General features: G+C 40.9%; 1 protein-coding gene and 1 pseudogene across 2 annotated transcripts in view; both read left to right on the top strand.

Moving 5' to 3' along the window:
- Positions 1-16,581, top strand: part of LOC309842007 — a 160,063-nt pseudogene that overhangs the window by 87,210 nt on the left and 56,272 nt on the right. The window lies entirely within an intron of this gene.
- Positions 4,148-4,942, top strand: KPLCE (KPRP N-terminal and LCE C-terminal like protein; the record flags this gene model as incomplete). The annotated part of the gene is made up of 1 exon (XM_082685819.1): positions 4,148-4,942. The coding sequence occupies exon 1, from the start codon at positions 4,163-4,165 to the stop codon at positions 4,940-4,942; it is 780 nt and encodes a 259-aa protein (XP_082541945.1). The 5' UTR covers positions 4,148-4,162.

The following is a 16,581-nucleotide window of genomic DNA, read 5'->3' as shown; positions in this document are numbered from 1 at the left end:
ATCTGGCTTCTCACTTCCTCCTATTTATCTTTCACAAAAAAGGAGGGATCCAGATTTCGACCTTGAGTGCCTGCTGTCTCTGATAAAATACAGCTCCCAGGATGTGAGGAGATCTGGGCCCTGCCTTCAGGGATCCACAAGTCAAATTGGGTACTTCCCTTTCTGGGTCTCCTGGTCAGAGTTGGGATACCATAGAGTTGAAATCTTGGTTTGGTTCATGCACTCAGAGGTACAACTTCAAACATGTAATTCATGTCAGGATGCATTGATGCTGGTATTGTTAGGGACCTTAAAATAATCTAGTACATGTTTTCTGATGGTCCAAATGGTAAGTCCTAAAATGAGCTAACCAGGGGAGCTTTTAAAGATCAGAAGTTCTTCCTAAGAAGAACAGCCCATTAGTCCAGATGAATTAGCTATTGCATTGTGTTAAGGCAGGGGCCAGACCCCATGATATGTATTAATCCCCTCTACTTTAGAGATGCCATAATTCTCAATCTGTGTTTCTTTATTCTATGAATCCATGATTCTTTCTACATATTACCCTGTGAGTCTACCAGACTAATATTATTGCATAAATCCATAGGTCTCTCTTTCTATGTGCTTGTGTCCAAAGAGATAAGTAGGCCCTTTTGGGAATAACCCTGTGACTCACCCTCACACAGATGACCCTCACAGTCATCTGACTTCTCCATACCTCAACTTCCCAGCCTATAAAATGGGTGGGGCACAGCCCCACACCTGTTTTGGTTGCTCGTGGAAACTGTATCTCTCACCAGAGATGTTAGTGCTTCCTGAAGATGTTAAACCCATTAGTGACAGCTTAGCCCCACAGAAGAGGAAGTGAGCCAATTAGAGCTCATGAATGGCTCAAGGTGCACAGAGTGGCTAATAGTAGGATGTCATTGGCCATATGGAGGAAGGAGGTTGGATTAGGGTGTACTGTCATTGGAAAGAACACTCATTCATTCAATCATTCATTCATTGGTGTAGTTAGTGTTCTCCAGGTCCTCCAGTTGAGCCAGATGATATACAGTGAATGTGTCCACAGTTATAAATGCATAGAAATTATGGTCTAGTGGGAATGACTCCATGAATAGTGAGGGTATAAATACATTTCCTTTGTAGAAGAAGCCTCTACAATCTTAGAATATCATAGCCAGGAGGGGCTTCACTGACTATTTTATGGTGGAAGAGAAAAAGCGTAGAGATAGCAGAACACATGGGGGCCACACTATGAGGCAATAACAGAATCAGAACTAGGCTGAGTTTCATTTGTGTTTTGAACTCTCTCTCTTGTTTTGTTGATGTGCCTTAAAATGATTGCCCTTCTATGGCATTTTCTTCTGTAGAAAGTAGGGTTGTCCCATCCTATGTCTGAGTTATAGGACTTCTTAATAACTGTGTCTGTTGGTCTGCTATAAGGTATAGTTCTTAAAGCATCCTGTATTTCAACACTAAAAATAGCTGTTTTGGCAGAAAAAAAAAGAAGAATAAATTTGGGTTCAAATTCTGGGTCTACTACTTTAAGCTATGTGAGCTTTGACAGGTTTTTAAAACTTATTTAAGACACTATTATGGAGACTAAATGTGATGAACTAACCATGTGATATGTATGGCCCCAGTAAAAGATCATTCTTATCCCATTGTTCTCATCAAACATCAGGCCTGGGTGCCAGCTGAGGTGGGACACAGAATAGGTAAATGGAACAACCTAACATCACTTTCATGGACAGTAGGTTTCACAGATGAAGCTATGGAGTGTTTCAGACACAGACGGTAGGTTTCACAGATGAAGCTATGGAGTGCTACAAGCCCACCCAACATAGGAATGATGGGGAAAGCAAGAAACTTTCCAAGTCTGGGTCAAAATCTCCCCCTTGCTCCCTGCAAGACCTGACTTGAGCTGGGGAAGTGTCTAAGGACTGGTGGGGGTTTGTCTTCTTTGCTGACAAAATTGGAAGCTTTAAGATTTATGGTCATGGAGAAATTGGGATCCATTATGGACAAATGTAGAAACACTTTTTCTTTACGTGCTATGAGGCCACAGTGGGGCTTGCACTACTGAACTGAGGGAGTGGTAGTTTGCAACTAGGGATTGGCTCAGGATCAAGATACCTTTCTGCATTGGGCAACTTGACATGGATCAGTGAGAAGAGCGTGGGCTCTGTAAATAAACAGGCCTGGGTTCAAGTGATACTCCATTGCCTACCAATGGGACTACCTTGGTGAAATAGTTAGGCCTCTGGGTCTTAGTTTCCTTGTAAAATAGGGCTAGTATAACCTACCTCACAAGATGTGCTTAATATATATTATTGCCATTTTTCTTGCTGTATTTACTGCACTGAAGAAAGGGAAGGAGGCAGATATTCAGGGACAGTGTTATGTCCAGAAATAAAAGGCATCTTATAGCAATAAAGACCATGGCTTATGAAGGCAGACTGCATGCATGTGAATTCTGGCTTCTTACCTAATTGCTTTGTGACAATGGGTAACTTCCTTAATCTTTTAGAGCCTCAGTTATAGGGTTTTCTGTAAATGTACACCCCTTATGAACTGTTTGGCACATATGAAGCATTCAGTTAAATGTTAGAGTTTACAATTGTTATCACACAGTGTTCATTTGGCTGGAATTCCCACTGTGCTGGTATCTAGGCCCAGTATTGAGGTCCAGAAAGGTGAGGATAAAGAGGTTATGGGGCATGCAAAGTTGAGGATGTGTGATATAGGGCATGATAAACTGAGGAAAGACACCCTAGATATAGAGCCTGAGCTCTGAGATCATTAAGCACCCACCCAGGTTCCTAAATAAACAGAATAACCTGCCAGTCCATGGAGCAAACCTGGAGTTCTTCGCGGGGTTTGTTGCCATCCTGAGGCAGAGACCACTGGGGCCAGCAGCCCAAACCAGCAGGACCCACCATGGGGCCCCTCAGGAAGAATTCACTATATAGCTTTTGGCATGGTGTATGAAAAATTGAGAAGCTAACTGTATTTTGAAAAAGTCCTTGAAGACTCATGTGACCTAGAAATAGCTTCATAGGTACAGATCTCATAGGCATCTCCACTCTCATAACTTCTAGAAAAAGAAGGCTGAGTTATTTCATGAAGAAGGTCAAAGGAATCATTTATCTTGTGTTCAGGAAAATTCAATGTCAAGCAGAGACATGCTCTGCCTCTGAGTGAAGAGCCAGGCATACTGGGGAGGAATCTCACCAATGCAGTGCCAGCCCTGGTCCTCGTGATCTCTTCTGCTTCATTCAGATGCCATTAAATTGCCTCACTGCCACCCTATAAAAGGCCTTCCTAGTGGCCAGCTCCTCAGATCCTTGGCCTCTCCCCGTCTTGTTCCTGTCAGTGAAAAAGGTAGGTCTATGCCTGGGTTAGGGATACAACAAGGAAGGAGAGGTGACATTGGGGTGGGTTGAAGGTGGTCAAAATGAGGCATGAGGGTGGCCGCTGAAGGAGCTAGGGTAGAGCTGGTGGGAAGTGCAGAGGCTGGGGCCTGAAGGGTAGAGGCAGAGGTACGGAACTAGAGCCAAGCTGTTGGCCTTGTGTCAGAAGGGGTTGTCAGAGAACAACCATACTTTCTCTCCCTGATTGCAGTTGTGCAGTCCACTCATGTATCCATTTATGTGGTGAAGTGATAGTCCAGCCGGCCTGAAGAGCAAATGGTGGAAACTCAAACTCCAGACTTGTCATACTCTGTAGGGCTCAACCTGAGACTCACATTGATTCTGGGTCTACTGACAAGAACTTGCTTTCCCTGGGTACTGCCTGGCTTGGCAGGAAGGAATAAGAAACTCAGTCCTGAGAGAGCTGGCAATGAGGGGAAATAATTTTCTAAGGAGAATCTGTAATATAGGCAACAAACTGAGTAAGAAAAGAGGAGGCTTGGAGAATTGGGTAGAAAAGACATCATTCCTTCCAGCCCTTCATTTTCCACTATGGTAACTGAGGCACATGTCCAGGCACAGGCACAAGAGCCAAGCAAGATCCCTGGCTTTGAGTTCACCCTATGTCAGGTCTGAGTGCCTGTGACCTTCCCAAAAGTGTTCCTGCTTACAGATCATTCTATTCATATGGGATGCTAAGGGTTTCCCTGGAAACCTTCTAGTTCTAATGAGACTTTTCTTTTCAGATTTTATAAAACCACAGGAAGATGTGTGATCAGCAGAAGCAGCAACAGATCCCTCCGTCTTGTGTGAAAGGTTCTGGATTAGGAGCTGTGCAGAGTACCAAAGGTACCTCTGTGAAATGCACAGCTCCAACCCAGACCCAAACCTATGTGAAATGTGTAACTCCTTGCCAGACTCAGACCTATGTAAAATGCCCAGCTCCATGCCCAACTCAGACCTATGTGAAATGTGTAACTCCTTGCCAGAATCAGACCTATGTTAAATGCCCAGCTCCATGCCCGACTCAGACCTATGTGAAATGTGTAACTCCTTGCCAGACTCAGACCTATGTGAAATGCCCAGCTCCATCCCAGACAACCTATATGAAATGCCTAGCTCCTTGTCAGACATACATGAAGTACCCAGCTCTGTGCCAGACAACCTATGTGAAGTGCCCAACCCCCTGCCAGACCCAGACTTGCTATGGTCAGGGCCCTTCTCCTGGCCAGACCTACTATGTTCAGGCTCCTGCAAGTAGCTTGACCACCTCATGTGGCGTACCTGATCCATGCTCTGCACCCTGTTCCACCAGCTACTGCTGCCTGGCTCCCCGGACCTTTGGGGTAAGTCCCCTAAGACGCTGGGTCCAACGGCCCCAAGACTGCAACTCAGGATCATCTGGCTGCTGCGAAGATTCTGGGTGCTGCAGCTGTGGGGGCTGCAGTTGTGGTGGCTGTGGCTCTGGGTGCTGCTGCTTGGGAATTATCCCCATGAGGTCCCGAGGTCCTGCATGCTGTGATCGTGATGATGACTGCTGTTGTTAAATACAAAACAACCTTGCTCCACCATCTGGAACATTCACCAGCCTCTGGCCCCCACTTCCCTATATTCCCAATGATGTAGAATCTCATTGCTTCACTGTGTACTTTGCTTCTCTATGAAGGCAGCCTGCTAGAGTTCGCGCTTTCCCCAAACTTTGGCAAGAATAAAGCTCTGAATGCAATTCATAGTGGTGTCCTGTCTATTTGGTCCATATTTCTACTTTTCTATCAGAAACTCTTCCTCTCTTCCTCTTATTTCTCAACAAGAGGAAAAGTCTGAATGGACATGAATAAGCAGACCAAGCTGGAATAATCCTAGCCTGGGATTCTGGACCATTCTAGAATGCCCCTAATAAGCTTCCTCATGCAAGTTAGCTGGAGATTTGGGGGTCAGAAGATGCCTTTTTCCTGCCCTCTGATGAGTGTAAGGAGAGTGATTGGCTATGCTTAGGCTCTCATGGTAGCATGATTGTTGCATGTGAACTCAGGGTTCAGCTTCCTGGATGTTGAAGGGTCTGTGAAACCAGATCTCTTCAGGAGCCTTAAGAAGATGCCCCTTGCTTGTGTGGGAGTGGCTCTATGGATTCCATTATCTCATCTGATGGGTTTAGCCCCCTGAAGCCCCAGAGGAAAGACCTGAGGGAAAGCATAGGGAACCGCTCTCAGGTGGTTTCCATTCAGCAGGTGGAAACTCCCCACGTTAGCCAGGGAGACAGCCCTAGGAGTGAGCCTTTTGGCTTAAGCATCTGGTCCTGGGCTTCCTCACTAGTACTTCCTCCTCCATTACTTTGATAACCCGGGGGGTTTGGGGTGGGTTTTTATAGCTAGAGACTGTAAACCCACACAGCAAAAAGGAAATGAGTAAGGGATAAGTGCTCTTCAGCACAATCCCACAAACCCTGGTGCATGAGCAGAGGAGGCAGCACGTTTGGTGAATATGTAAAGGAACATTCCAACTAGAACTGGGAAGTTGAGTTTGTTTTTAAGCAACCTCTCTCGGGTTATGCTGGGGCACTTGTGATATATCATCTAGACTACTGTGCTGCCTTGGAACATCTAAGTCATGATCCCCCAAATCACACTCCATCCCTCCAGCCAAACTCACTGCAGCCAGATCACTGGGCACCATGATCTTCTCTTGTACCACCTAGTAGCTCTGGCAATATTGGTCTCTGTGCTGCTCCTTCAGCAATGAATGTGGGCATGTAATGTTTTTATATTTATTAATTAAAAATTAGGTAAGTAGCATGAACTATGTAAACATTCAAATAGTACAGTTGATGTTTGAACAATGCAGGGGTTAGGGGCGCCAATCTCACCGATAGTCTAAAATCCACACTTCTGACTCCCCAGAAAGGTAACTACTAATAGCCTACTGTTCACCTTACTGATAAGATAATCAATTAACACACATTTTGTATGTTATGTGTGTTTTATACTGTATTCTTATAATGAAGTGAGCTAGAGAAAAGGAAGTATTATTAAGAAAATCATAAGACAGAGAAAATACATTTATAATACTGTATTCATTGAAAAAAATATATATATAATTGGACCTGTACAGTTCGAATCCATGTTGTTTAAGGATCAACTGCATGACTTTTATAGACAAAAATTACTTTTTAATTTCCAATTCCATATTCTATTCCAGGGATGACCCTGGATTAGAGTTTGGACTAGATCTTTGTCTAACCCCACCATGGCCCAACATATGTAGAGAATGGATAGCATCCTAAAAGCCCAGCCCAGCACTGATGTGTCAGTAAAGTATTGCTGGGAATCCATTTTATAACTCATAATAAACTTCTAAAATTCCCATTTTATCTCCTCTTCAATTCTCCCATATCCTGAGCACAGATGCTCAAGTTTCCTTCCCTGAAAACTCCCAAATCCTAACATCCAGACAGTGTAGCTTCTTTGTCTCCTTTTCCCTTGCCACCCCCTCAACCCAGCAGACCCAAGTCTGGGCCTGGTTGTGTAGCCTGAGCTTCCTTGGCTGATTTGCTAGTTTTCTCTATCCTTTGCCCAATCCTGGGATTCTCCTTTCCAGAGGAACTCACCCAGGAACAAACCCCTCTCCTTTTCCCCCAGCTGTCTCTCTCTATGCCATTCTGTTCATTTTGTACAGGGAAGAGAGAAGAGAATATAAAGCTTAAAAGGCAAACACATAATTCTCTTGGTACAGTGTGTAAGTAAAAGAAATGTAGAAGAAAGTAAACACATGCATTAGTAAATGTCAACCCATTACATATCCTGAAGATCGCTCTATGATGACCTATTTTCATCTAATAGTGAATATTCAACTCAATATTGAAATTTAATTGAAATATTCAACTCAAATTTTGGTTAGTACATATAATTATGTCTTTTTCTCTTTGTTGTTTGCTTTCTGACATTTCTGTTGTTTGGCTAAGCAGTGATATATTTAACCATACCCTATTGCCCTTTCTGACATGTATTTTGATTTCTCTTTCTTTTTCTCTCCGTCTTTCTTTCTCTTGATTATTGCCTCACTTTGTCTGTCTGTCTCTTTCTCATTATTGTATGAGTTGCTGTTAAGGTCTTTATAAATATTTTAAACATTTTATATTGAAATTTGAAAGTATAGAAAAGTACACAAATCATAAGTTCATCATTCAGCAAACACATCTCTATAACTACCACCTAGACCCAAGAAAGTTAGTGTCATGTTGAAATCAAATCAAAGTCTCTGATCCCCAAAGAGCAGGGCACTAAGTTTGGATGCATGAGGTGGAGCAGAATAGAAATATCCTCCTACAACTCCAGAGCTTTGGAAGAGCGCTGCTTGTGTGCCAGGGATGTATATGTAGGAAAGTCCCTGTGAGGAGAAGCAGCCAATGGAATCTAGGCTTTCAAGGCACCCCAGGTGTGTAGTTAGGAGTACCTCCAAAAGAACCCCAACACATGGTGCTGGAATCCCCCACCTTACACAGACCTCAGGATTCTGAGAAGCCAGATGCCAGAACCTGAGAAGCTTGTGTGAGCTTGGCCAGTCTGGAAGGCCTAGAAGTAACTTTTGTGTCTGATTTTCATTAATTCATCTAATAAATAGTTGCTGAACATCTATTTTCTTCCAGGCACCATCACTGCCATTTTGGAGTTTACAGCAGAGAGGGAGAATAAACAATAAAAACCCAATAAATAAATGTAAAGGTGCACAGCTATTTAGGGTACTGGGTGCCCTGACATCCTGCAATATACAGATTTTACCTGTTCAGGGAGATCTGAAAGGACTACTTTGAGAAAGTGCCAGTCAATCTCAAGGTTGAGTAGGAGTTAATTACTGAGCAACAAAGAAAGGCCTCTCCAGGCAGAGGCAGAAGCACAGCCTGGGACTCTGTGGGAGGAGGGGGCCTGGCAGGAGTAAGGAGCTGAAGGGAGAGAGTGCACAGTGAGACAGAAGGGCAGGAGTACCTGATGGATGCTACTACGGGTGGGGATGGATGGTGTTGCTGGAGATATCCATTCAGCCAAAGGGAGCTGTTGTGAGGTTTCAAGGAGGCAGGTGGTAAATACTGTATTATTTGTGCCTCTTAAAGTTTATTTTTCTCTGCAAAAATAATTAATATTTTTAGAGCATATAAAGATAATCTAAAACAACTACCTAGTAGCATTAATTTATCTGGCTCTTTCCTACCCTGCCCTGTGTAGCTGCCCAGTTCTGGGTCTGGCTTGTACAGGTACTATATGACAGCAGCTTGGGCCACTCTGTGAGTAAAGGTGCCTTCAAGTGCCAGCATCAGGTGGTCTATGCTCAAAGCTGGTTCTCTCATCTCTACAACTGATGGGTTAGAAAAAGAATACAATATTCAGTTTCAGGACATTTTAAGGCAAATCAAAAGTTCTACCATGTTTTGTTTTTTATAGTTAAACAAATCTTGATGTTTCATTTTTTATGTAAATTAATCCAGATTTCCTGACTCCTAGTCCCTCTACACTAATTATAGAGAACTTATTGGGAATAAGTTAAAGGGAATGGCAAGTCCAGAACATGAAGCAAATCCCTGGGAGATTGGGGACAGTGTTCTCGGATGAGCTGAGGTACTGCTCTCCTGGGCTCTTTCAAGAGTCTGTTTTCCCACAGTTTTTCTGGAATAGAAAATTCTACTGACTTGAATCCTAATTCTACTTCCCTGTATAGACTAATTTTTAATAATGTTTTCTCTCAGGAAAATGTTTATGCCAAAATTATTCACAATTAAGTCTAATACATATATAGGCCTCATAATATTTCCAAATTTAGGAAATAAACATATAGTCAAATATATTTAAGTTTTTATTTTAAAATACATTATACATATAGTGTCTTGAATGTATAACTAATATGATTAAATACCCATAAGAAAAAGGACTCGGATCTATTCTTGACATCTACAAGGAAGGAAAGAAGGAATTGTCCTTTATTTAGTGAGGGCTTACTGTGTGCTGGGCACAATGCTAGTTGCTTTACATGTGATGCCTTTCTTCTCTGAGCAATGAGATGAACGGCCTGGCAGGTGTGGGAGGAGCAACAGCCAGTGTTATGCAGCCTGGAACTTGGAGACAGACAGGCCTATTTATTGATGTTATGACTTCGGACAAGTTGTATGATCTCTTCACCCAGAGGGTTGGTGTCTCATAAAACTGCCTGAAATATTGCCAAGGAAAATCCATGAAGCCATTGTCCTGCCCCCAGTTGGAGGGGCTCAGACTGTAAACCTAAAAGCTACTTCGACTAAGAGAGTGACAATCATATCAGATGAGAACTATTAAGGGGTTCTCATAGTTTGAAATTTTACAGTTCTAAAGTAAAATGCAAATAATGAGAGAAGGTTTTGTTTATGGATCTGATTATGAAAAGGTATACTGATGTTTAAAGCGACTGTAGTCTACCAGATTCTTCCACCTCTGTGCTCATGCCAGCTCTGCCATAGTACATTCTCTAACACTGAATAAGCCACTTCACCCCTTTGAACCCCAGTGTCCATGTCTATAAAATTAGGAAGTTGGATGAAACAGTCACCAAAGGAACCAAATTTTCTAGCCCTGACAGTCTATGCTTCCAATTTTTTGTCTCCTCCTCAAAGTTCAGACAGTGGAGCTTTCCAAGAGAATAGAAATGGGGTAGAAGTTTGATAGCTAACTGGTGGCCTCCCTTAAAGAGACATAGTCAGTGGGGCACCCAGATTAACAGCTCTTCCCTGGGGATTCAGTGCTTGACAATAAAGGAGAATCTAGGCCAGGTCTTAAGACAGAAGCTAGCTGGGAAAAATGTCACAATCAGATGTCATTCATTGTCACTGGTGTAAGCATCTCCACCCTGCTGATGATTGCTGATGGCACAATTAGCAAGTTGGCTGTGTGGGACTGGACAGGTGGATGATGTAGCAGGCATCTCTCCCCACAGTAGGGATAAGGGGTGGAAGAGTATGTGTGGCTCCAAAGCACTGAGAAAAGCAGACAATGATTAATATTTTCAGAGATCCTTGCAGCCAGCCCTTGTGTCCAACCCCCATGCACATACTGATGGGAGATGTATTCACCTTAACCTATTAGACAGATGATTTACAGGAGAGGAAATTAGGTCTTATCTCATTGATGTCCCAGAGTCTAGCATAGGGCAGGACACAATATTTTCTTATAAAATAAAGAAATTAATCTTCCTTATTTATATATCTATTCTATGGGAACTTTCTGTATTTTTTTCATTTATTTATTTTCAGCATAACAGTATCATTATTTTTTCACCACACCCAGTGCTCCATGCAATCCGTGCCCTCTGTAATACCCACCACCTGGTACCCCAACCTCCCACCCCCACCGCCACTTCAAAACTCTCAGATTGTTTTTCAGAGTCCATAGTCTCTCATGGTTCACCTCCTCTTCTAATTTCCCCCAACTCCCTTCTCCTCTCTAACTCCCCATGTCCTCCATGCTTTTTGTTATGCTCCACAAATAAGTGAAACCATATGATAATTGACTCTCTCTTCTTGACTTATTTCACTCAGCATAATCTATTCTAGTCCCGTTCATGTTGCTACAAAAGTTGGGTATTCGTCCTTTCTGATGGAGGCAGAATACTCCATAGTGTATATGGACCACATTTTCCTTATCCATTCATCGGTTGAAGGTCATCTTGGTTCTTTTCACAGTTTGGCGACCATGGCCATTGCTGCTATAAACATTGGGGTACAGATGGCCCTTTTTTTCACTACATATTTTTTTAATCCAGTCTGATTATCCAGGGAACAGCAGAGAAAACTCAGAGGCATAATTTCTATGGACTTTTCAGACAGAAAAATGTCAAGCTAAATACTATCAACTGTTCATTGAACCTGTCTCAGTGTTAAACACTCCATACATCCCACCTCTGACCACCAGGCTATGCTCCAGCTCTTCACCCTACCCTGCTTTATTTTTCTTCCTAGACTGCTTTCCTACTAATACTATGTCATGTCTTTGTTTGTTTTGTTTTCTTACTAGATTGCCTTCCTACTAGATTGCATTTCCAGCTTCCTCAAAGGATTGAAAATACAGTCCCAAATAGAGGAACCCACTATGAATTTATCACACATCTGTGGACTGGTGAACACTTTCCCTAAGACATCTTTATTTTCAAAATTTCTCAGTTAAAATCTCATCCAAAAACTTCAAAAGGGGCACAGCATTTCTGTGTGATATCTTAAATGAAAAGCTTTTTTACTTTATTCTCAATAAAGTATGATTGGCAAAATTTGAATATATTTAAAGTGTACAACATGATATGATATGATATATATATATATATATATATATATATATATATATTGAAATGTTTATCAAAATCAAGCTGATTAACATATCCATGACATTACATAGTTACTGGAGTGTGTGTGTGTGTGTGTGTGTGTGTTTATCCATGTGTGTTTCTGGGTGAGTACATGTAAGATGTACTCTTTTAGCAAATTTAAAGTACACAATACAGCATTATTAACTGTATTCACCATGCTGTATAGTAGAGTCCCAGAACTTATTCATCTTATGATTGAAAGTTTATACCCTTCATTGACATCTCCCATTTTCCACCCACACCACCCCCATCCCTGGTAACCACCACTCCATTCTGTTTTTATGAATTTAACTGTTTTAGATTCCTCATGGAAGTGAAATTACATATTGTTTGTTTTCCTGTGTCTGGCTTATTTCATTCAGTATAATATCCTTCAAGTCTCCCACGTTGTTGTAAATGGCAGGATTCCCTTCTTTTTATAACTGAGTAATATCCCATTGTGTATATATATATATATATATATATATATATATATATATATCACATTTTCTTTATTCATCATCCATTAACAGATGTTTAGGTTGTTTCTGGATCTTGGCTATTGTGAATAATTAAGCTACTTCTTAATTGACCACACTAGCAGGTCAGAAAGGTTTTTGTGTGTGTGGAGGTTTTTTCCCCTGCACTCATTTCCTATTTCCTGGCAAATGTCTGTCCATGAATGAAGAGGTCTATTGAAAAGAAATCTGTGTTCTTTATTTCTAGGTGGATCTACCTGACTATCCTTCCTCAGCAGGGATAGAGTTCTGGCTCTGGAATAGGGAGAAGGTAAAACTGTTGTCCCTGTGCCCTTAGCTCAAGCTCCTGCATCTTTATTCCCATGTCTTGATAGACATTCACATTCCTGCAGGAGTCTTTAAAAGAATGAGAGCGCCTTCATGGTTCAGGGTGGGGTAAGGAGAGAAACCCGCAACCTTTCTTCAAAACATACATATTTTAAGAAGGCTAAGTTAGGCTTCCTTGTATCAGGAAAAACCAAATTCATTTATTAAAACTATGAAGTTTCATCAGAATTGTATTTTATAATCTCTCTTTTTAAAGAACTATTACACTTTTAATGGGGATTTTGGCAGATATATTTGAGAGGGGAAATAAACTCTTAATATTATAAGAAATAATGGGAAATATTCAGGTTAACATAAATTCAGTTTATACAGTCCTTGCCCTTCTTGAGCCCACTGAATCATAGACAAGCAACCACCACTAATATCAACCCCACTATAGTTTTCATTAGTTATACTTCTCATAAAAATAACTTTAATTTTTCCAGCCATTAATAATAATTTCTTTTTCTGAATTCCCACAAAATTAAAATCATTAATTCAATTAGAGCGTAATATGCAGTCCTTCAGTGTTAAAAGCAGAGTTGTAGACCTCTTACCTACATTACCTCATAGCACCAAAACACCTCTATTACATTGTTTTCATATTATCATCCCTCTAATTCTGTAGAATATTTTGACTCAGAGATCCCTCTTACTTTGCACATCTTTACATCTTGCTGTTAACACAGTCTAGGTCAGAGTATGTATCTCTGCTCCTCTACAACCACTGTTCCCATGCCCTCCTTGGTTCATTTGCACTGCTCAAGCTTGACTTCCAGACATCCACACTTTGGTTTCAGACAGAATAACCTCTCCTGGAAGAGCCTCTGTCTGACACATACTGAAACTAGTGGAGGACTTGTCTCTTGGGCCTTGTAGATGGTAATATTTAAGACCATCTTTGAAGATAAGGGAGGTTTCTGAATCTCTCTGAATCCACCCTTTACCTGGTGCAATACTTTGCACATAGAATGGGTTTCATAAGTGAGAGAGAATGAGACACACATAACCCTCATTTTTCTTCCATCTTTATCTTTAGAAGTATCCCACAGAAGTAGCCACAGTTGAGTCCAATGAAGAAACTTGAACAACAAGACTTCTATAATACCAGTTCTCCCCTGTGACCAGGAAATCTTGCCAGGCAGAATGATGCCTATTAAAATACCAAAACATGGTAAATGATCATATTAATTGGAATAATAGTAAGAGGAGTTAAAGGAGTAGCTATCACTTTTTTTTTAGAGACAGCCATTCGTGTGGTACTATGCTCAGTGCTTCATAGGCTATATCTCATGTGATGCTTATAGATGAGCAGAACAATGGTCACTATTCTGCAGACCATGAAACTGTAGTTTAGAAGATAAATGTAACTTGCTGAAGATAGCATAGCTTGCCCATGGAGAAGTAAGCATGCTAACTTCAATCTCTGAATCCAAAACTATCCTGAATAATACCTCTTATTCAAAGCATCCCCTTTGCTGTCAATCATCTGCCCCTCTAATGTCAACTCCAGCCTCTTTTTACTGGAGGTATGTTTAGGGTTAGTACATCATAATTTCATTGATTATCATTGGTTTTTGAAAAACTTTTTCTTCAAAATCCTGGTGCAAATCAAGGTCTCCTCTCTTTGAAGTGCTGTAGTTCTTTGAATCAACACATCTCAGCCAACTAGGCATCATGACACCTTACTTTGACCACTCTGTATAACATTCAAACAGTGGTTTCTTCATTCTATTTTTTTTTTCTGCTTCATCTCTCAAAATCTCTTAAACTTTCTGAAATTGTGATCTCTGCTTCTTCTATCCTAGTCCTTTAAAAAATTGTTATAAAACAATGTCAGCCTTACCATTAAAACTGCTATTTCCAGTGTCGCCAGTGATGAAATTTGGAAGTTTTGGGTTCATGAGTAAAGAGCTAAGAAAGAATTTTTGAGACTTTTTGGTGCAAAAGGTGATTTTATTATAGCATGGGGACAGGATCCATGGACAGAAAGAGCTGCACTGGGATTGTGAGGAATGACTGATTAAGTACTTTTTAATTAGTGGGGGTTAGAGATAGCATAAGTCTCTAAGGAATTTGGAAACAAGCCTTTCAGGACCTCGAGGGGCTAGCTGCTATTAAGATAAAGTTATTTTTAGTCATAAACATTAAGGCACTGAGGCATCCATGAGTTCCTTGAGGAAGGTCATGCTCTGAATGTCACAGGTATCTATCAGTGGGATGCAAGCTGTAAGGAAATTTAGTTTAAGCTACACTTCTCTCGCCTCTGTTTCTCTCATCATTTCCCCCTGGAACAACTTTGACCTTTAAATCTTTAAGGTTATGGAAGGCAGAAGGTCTCATCTTCTGTAGCTTCTTCCTGCTAAAAAGGGGCATAGAGATGTTTCTACCTATGGGTCAGGGGTAGTCAGTTGAGATTTAATAGTAGTTAAGAAAGGCTAAGGCAGCTGCATCTAGAGTTAATAACAGATGTGAGTCTTCTTGAGCAAACGATCCATTTCTAACTTGAAGTTATGGCAGTGAAGGAGTCTCGGCACCAGGTGGAGAGAAATGGGACAAAATAGTAAAACATGATTAAAATAACAAGAAAAAAGTAGCCCAGTAGAAGATCTTTGTTATTTAACCAAAATCTTCCTCCAGTAACCAATTATTAAATGAGAGGGATTGTTTAAAGCACCAATTTGAGTATTTATATTTTTTAGCAATCCTGTTATATTTTGGGGGTAATCTGGAATACATATACAACATTTCATTTTTTTTTTTTTTAAGATTTCATTTATTTGACAGACAGAGATCACAAGTAGGCAGAGAGGCAGGCAGAGAGAGAGGAGGAAGCAGGCTCCCTGCTGAGCAGAGAGCCCGACGCGGGGCTCTATCCCAGGACCCCGGGATCATGACCCGAGCCGAAGGCAGAGGCTTTAACCCACTGAGCCACCCAGGTGCCCCCAACATTTCATTTTTATAATGGCACATGATCCACCTTGTACAGCTGTTAAAACATCTAATGCCATTCTATTTTATAGAACTGTTGTATGCATTTGAGTTATTTCAGTGTTTAATAATAATAATGCTATTTTGAGAGTCATTTAAGGCCCTAATTGTATACAGGTGATGTTAATCATCTTATAGATTCTGTTTTGTTTAGTAAGCAATCAGGTAATTAATAAGAGGCACTTTTGGGGCACCTGGGTGGCTCAGTGGATTGAAGCCTCTGCCTTCAGCTCATGGTCTCAGGGTCCTGGGATCAAGCCCCGCATCGGGCTCTCTGCTCAGCAGAGGGGCTGCTTCCCATCTCTCTCTCTCTGCCTGCCTCCCTGCCTATTTGTGATCTCTGTCTGTCAAATAAATAAATAAAAATCTTAAAAAAATAATAAGAGGTACTTTTATAGAAACAAAAGGAACATAAGTTGATGGTTACAGCAAATTCTAAACCCAGTGTCTGATTCTGAAGTGCTGCCATTAAGAAGAGTTTTAGATGTCAGGTTCGAAGCATCCTCAAATGGAGTGGGAACAGGCAGCCAGAATCAAGGTTTTTTGGTTTGTAATTGAAATGTCTCCTATGATCCTTTCGAATGGCCCATAGAACAACAGGTACAAAGATTGTCTACACATGAGTCTTGTGGCAATTTTTTTGAAGCTGACCTCAAGTTGTCCAGTATTGGATTTTAGGGCTTTGGTGGGGAGGCAGTTTTAGTTTTTAATGGCTTTATGTCAAGAGAATAAAAGAAAATTGGGAACCTAGTTTGGAGAGCCATAGCTAGATATTTGAGGAAACCAGAAGAATTCAGAAAATAGTGATAAAACATAATATTTACAAATATGTGTTATTGAGACATTTTTCTCTAGAATCACCCTCATTTTTAATCAGAGAAAGCCAAATAAAGACTAATTCATTTAAAAAATGTCCAATTTTAACAAACTTGGTCTGATTATTTTTATAAGCTCAATAAGAATAATAATTGATCCTATAGATCTTTAAAGATTTGCTT

Source organism: Mustela nivalis, assembly GCF_964662115.1.
Source record: "Mustela nivalis genome assembly, chromosome: 10".
NCBI lineage: Eukaryota > Metazoa > Chordata > Mammalia > Carnivora > Mustelidae > Mustela > Mustela nivalis.
The sequence above is the reverse complement of the archived record's forward strand: the minus strand, read 5'-3'. Positions and strand labels throughout refer to the sequence as shown.